Below are 5,079 nucleotides of genomic sequence, written 5' to 3' on the forward strand. Positions count from 1 at the left end.
TGCCTGCATATGCCATGCATGCCAGCTCTGCTTGCCTAGGAGAGTGTACCCGATCGATCTGGCGTGCGTTCACCCACACCCAGAGGCCAGAGCAGCAGCACGTGACTTGTCCATCTTACAAACAACAGTGAAGTCTGTTTTAAACCCTGATTTCATAGAGTGTGACATTAATAAACCCTCACGTTTAAATCCCTGAAATGTGTACCCTATACTTCTTAATCCCGGTCAATCTAAACCCTAGACCGATCCTATACTTGTTTGGAAGGACAATCCTGATCGGGATCGGTTGTTTCTCTCACGTACTACACGGGCCTACATATCATATTTTATCTTCTTCCTCAATCTCCCCTACTCTCTCCTAAGCATCCATCTTCTTCCTGGAATAGCAAGTATGGCGAGCACGGGCACAAGGTCAGCGCGTGGAACTGCGCATTTAGGACGCCGGAACCCGATCTCGACGGTGCCCTGGAGATCTTTCATTTGGCGGACCGCTGGTTTTTCCAGAGATCCTTGACCTACGGCTTCACCTCCGCGCGAGCGCGAGGAAAACAACAGATGCCGTCACCTCCCCGCTCGTGGTTGCTGATGCGTCATTCCTTTGTCTGCGTCGGTTGCACGCGGCCTCCCCTCCGTCCGCCTCGCCGCCCCTGCGGCAGGGTTGGGCACGGCGTGCGGCTCTCGGCCAACGCGCCCAGAACGAGCAAAGGTACGGCTGCACGGCCGCACGCGAGTCAGTCGACCCAAATCATGATGCGCGCATCAGGGTCGTCCTCGAGTACGCTGGGTGCGTTGGCCTCACCGTCGACTTGGACGAGCTGGACTTGCTAGTATGTTGCGGCTGTCCGCGCACACTACATCTCGGGTGCATGCGTTGCTTGTTTGTTTCCAGCAAAGAATTGATCAAGGCAGGGGGCGGCCTACGTCATGTACGTGGCTGCGTGCGCATCTTGCTTGGAAATAATCAAGATAGCTCCAGATTGTGTAGAACTTCGAGCGTTGGTTGTTGAGAAAGACAGAGAGATTAGAAGATAGAAGGTGAAGACATATGGACCCGGGTGGTCAGTGACTGTGGCGAGTGATCTCGGCCGGGATAATTATTTTCCCGGTGCGCCAAACGGATTCAAGGTCTGATTTGATCGGGATCGAGGAGTATAGGGTATCAACTTCAAGGATTTAGACACGAGGGTTCATTTGCGTCTCACTCTACGAAATCAGGGTTTAAAATAGACTTCACTCCACAAATATTGTTCGTGAGTAGCATGCACCGGTGCAGTGTCAGCGTTCTGTGTGTGTGCCTGATACTCCTAGTACCCCCTTCGGTCCTTTTTAGTTCGCATATAAGATTTGAATGAAGTCAAACCTCGTAAAATTTGACTAACTTTGTAGAAAAAAAGTGCCAACATTTACAATCTGAAATCAATACCGTGTCATGACTTAAAGTTTCATATTATATAACTTTAGCATGACATATGTTGATATTTTATCATATAAATACGGTCAAACTTTGTAAAATTTAACTTTAGAGAATTCTAATATGCAGACTAAAAAAGACCGGAGGGAGTACTGTATCGAGCTCCGCCTGTCCTGCCAACTATATGCAGAGTAAAAAAAACAAAGGTAATACAAACTAAAATATTCTAGTACTCTCTCTAGCCTGATGCTAAAGAATCGACGCTCTGATGCTGTAGTGACACGTACAGATACACCAAAAAACCGGTAACATGCTAAATTGAACATGCGCCGAGATTCTCACCGGTCATTATTATAACTCACAATGCACGCACACTCACACACTAATTGAACATGCTAATTCGACGTGAGCTGCCTGCTTGCCGCTTCTTAAAGCCTTTGCGTCTTCATGTTTATTGGCCCTCTCCTAGCTAGAACTATCAATTGCCGCTATGATGTCGGCGCAAAGCAGAGTCGAGCTTCCATACAATGTCGTCCGCTGTGACAGTGAAGCCCTCGTCTACCTGAAAGGAAATAATTATAGACTAGTCAGTAAAATGGAATGTAAATATTTGTTTGGTTTTCACCTGTTATCTGTTAACAATATAAGATGCAGTTCAACTATCGATGCTTAAGTTTAATATGGCTGACGATTATTGTATATATCTAGGTTGTGTGATTCAAACTTGGTACCAGTGATCAAATTTACTCATAAGTATTTTCTTCTGGTGTCAAAAATGATCTTACATTTTGAGATAGAGAGAGTATTTTCTAAGAAGTTTAAAGTTTGGTCAACAGTATATGTGGGCGTGAATCAAAATTGGTAATGTTGATCAAGTTTATTCATCAATATTTCCTTATGATTGTGATTTTGTAACTACTATTGAATATACATATAACATTTGTGGCAATTGCGAACTGAGGGTAGCTCAGATAGTTAGTTTTCTTGTGGTGGAACCAGCCCACCAGGGAGTCATAGACTTGACGTTGGTGCTCACATTTTCCTAATTAAATTTATTCATTCATAGAATGACCGTATGTGCGTGTATGTGAGTGTCTTCGTTTGCCTTGTGTTCAAAAAACATTTGTGGCAATTTGCTATGACTCAAGTAAGGTAGTCCTCTCATTTTTTATTTCTTTTAGTTCATGTATACTCCCTCCATCCAGAAATACATGTCTGAGAAATGGATGTATCTAGACGTATTTTAGTTCTATATACATTCATTTTGACCCATTTCTGCAATAAGTATTTCCGGACGGAGGGAGTATTAATTTGCACAATATTTTGTACGGGCCACAAGTTATCTGCTATCTGCTGTGATGTACTGTCTTTCTTGATATCACAAAATGTCACCCAAACAAAATAATTGTTCGTACGGCAACAAGTACTAACTCTGTAGCAAAATGAAGACGTTTTTTATAACTAGATTTGGACTGCAAAAACCTCTTTTGTTTTGATACCGAGGAGTACTAATCTATAAATAAGAAAATGTATAGATTGAAGTGATGAACTTGCCTTCGCCATGAGGTTTATGATCAGAGTGGAAGCCGGGAAAGACACGACATTGGTGTGCGTGATGCTAAGGTGGAGCCCCTCGACCTCGGCGAGCAACGTGACAAGGACCCCTTTGCCGTCCTGGCAGTGGATCCTCACCAACACATTGCTCTCCGAGATCCTCGCCTCGATCTCCGGCAATGGGATCCTTGTCGTCGGCGGACCTCCTCCAGCTGCTGCTGACGGCGGCGGTGACGGACAGCCATCATCGCTGTTGGAGATGCACGGCCTCTTCACTAGCACGACGGAGTCGATGCTCCTCACGTCACGGTCCTGGAGTGCCTTGAGCTTCTCCTGCTGCTCCTTGACGTACCTCACCGCGTCGGACAATATGGTCGCCTTGTCCATCTGAGCGGAAAATGATTTGGTCAATGCTGAGCTGAACTGCTGAAGTGAGTGATGCTACCACAAAATTATTTGTGCGAGAAGTGTACTGTACAGACCTTCTTGAGGCCGGGGATGACGGTGGAGAGCTCGATGAAGCGTCGGTTGATCTTCTCCCGGCGCTTCCGCTCCGCCATGACGTGTTCCTGCACGGTCGGCACCATCCCTGTACTGGCGCCTGAGGATTTCCTCGACTGCGGCGACCTCTGCGCCATCTCCGGCACGACGTGGCTGGGAGCTGCGGGTGGGCTCGGGGTGGCCTCCTCGATAATGCTGGGCGGATGCGGTATGACCGAGGTGAAGTTCCAGCTCGCGGCCGGGTGGTTGGTACTGCAGTTGGACGACCAGCCGTCGTTCTCCACGGCCACCGCGGCGCCACTGTCGCCTGAGCTCCAGCTGTCCGTGGCTCTGTGTCGGTAGGCCGCCATGTGCGTGCCGTTCTGCGGCGCCGCCGAGTTGTCGAGCTCCAGGACTGACGACGGGAAGACGTGTCCGGTGGCGGCGCCGTCCTGCTCCTGCTCAAGCGTCTCCATTGCCCACTGGATGAACATGTTCGAGTCGTCCATGCTCGCTCGATCTCCAGCCGGCTACTTCTACCTGATCGAATCAATCCAAAATAAATGGTTTATAGCAGAGTTTATACATAACGAATAGATCGATGGATCTAATCTATAAATCACACACTTACCTGACGAGAAGACACATCCTTGCATATGATTGCACGGTCAAGTACGAAGAACACATCCTTGCAAATGGTCTCCGAATCCCTCTCAAGCTTTTACTTGTTTGATGCGTGGAATATATATGTATATATATAACTAAGCTCCGGCAAGGGCAGGGCTGGTTGGGTTGGGGTTCTTGCTAGTTACTGTACTATGGGAAACAAGAAGCATCTTTTATGTGGAACAAGAAGATACCCCTATCACGTGCACCTCACCTCAGCAAGACCTCTTTTCAGTGTATGATTTGTCCTTTGCAGGTGACATCTGGTATGGAAGCTTTACCTATTTTTAAGATAGCTTTGTTTTTGTTGGCAACATAGCGAATTAGCCTTTATGCAAGGCTGGTTACATATCTTTTTTGTCAAGTCTCAACTTTACTTGGTCTATGAAACAGATAGCGATATATTATATGTTAGTTCACTTTAAAATTACATTTTATGTGACTATTATGTTTATTTTTCACTTAATAATTACATTTTGCCTTCATGTGGATTTGTGATTCGGAAGTTTGGTGGTATTTTATATGTTGTATATTCGAATACCTAATTTTTTTATTTCTAGATTATACACTTAGGCTTAACTTGCCCAAAATTTCTGGCTCCGCCACTGAGTGCTTCGAATGCCCGCACCCTCCAAAAAACTTTGTCTCCGGTTTGTGAGCATCCGGACTGGCATGACAAAATACGTTCGGACCGTGCGACCCGGACATATGCGGGTGGTGTGAAGGTCCGTGTTGCAAATGTCCTTAATTATTAGAACAAAAATAGCCATTGATTGAGTAAAGGCCCAGACGTGGCTCACTCCCAGCCAGGTATTGATTGGTTTATTATGGAGCCATGAAACAAACTGCTCTGTCCTTTTGGTTACGAGCATGTCATTTCAGACTGTAGTAAACTGCAACGTGTAAAGACGTGTCAAAGATTAGGCATGTTAGACCAGGTAGACCTTACTACTAATGTTTGCCAGAAA

At 46.1% G+C, this 5,079-nt stretch overlaps 1 protein-coding gene across 1 annotated transcript; it reads right to left on the reverse strand.

Moving 5' to 3' along the window:
• Positions 1-1,582: 1,582 nt before the first annotated feature.
• Positions 1,583-4,295, reverse strand: LOC125530209 (transcription factor bHLH18). The gene is made up of 4 exons (XM_048694609.2): positions 4,077-4,295; positions 3,448-3,985; positions 2,966-3,352; positions 1,583-1,973 (listed from the first exon to the last, which is right to left on the reverse strand). Exons 2-4 carry the CDS (start codon positions 3,952-3,954, stop codon positions 1,890-1,892), a joined length of 978 nt encoding a protein of 325 aa, XP_048550566.1. The 5' UTR covers positions 3,955-3,985; positions 4,077-4,295; the 3' UTR covers positions 1,583-1,889.
• Positions 4,296-5,079: the final 784 nt, after the last annotated feature.

This window comes from Triticum urartu, chromosome 4A, assembly GCF_056163025.1.
Source record: "Triticum urartu cultivar PI428250 chromosome 4A, HENAU_Tu73, whole genome shotgun sequence".
Classification (NCBI taxonomy): Eukaryota; Viridiplantae; Streptophyta; class Magnoliopsida; order Poales; family Poaceae; genus Triticum; species Triticum urartu.

Bases quoted from the DNA above. Each gene is read 5' to 3' on its own strand.
- LOC125530209 (XM_048694609.2), bottom strand. From the start codon at position 3,954: ATGGACGACTCGAACATGTTCATCCAGTGGGCAATGGAGACGCTTGAG. The intron at 3,353-3,447 runs GTCTGTACAGTA...TTTTCCGCTCAG, and splicing joins TCATCCCCGGCCTCAAGAAG to ATGGACAAGGCGACCATATT. The intron at 1,974-2,965 runs GCAAGTTCATCA...ATTTCCTTTCAG, and splicing joins TCATAAACCTCATGGCGAAG to GTAGACGAGGGCTTCACTGT.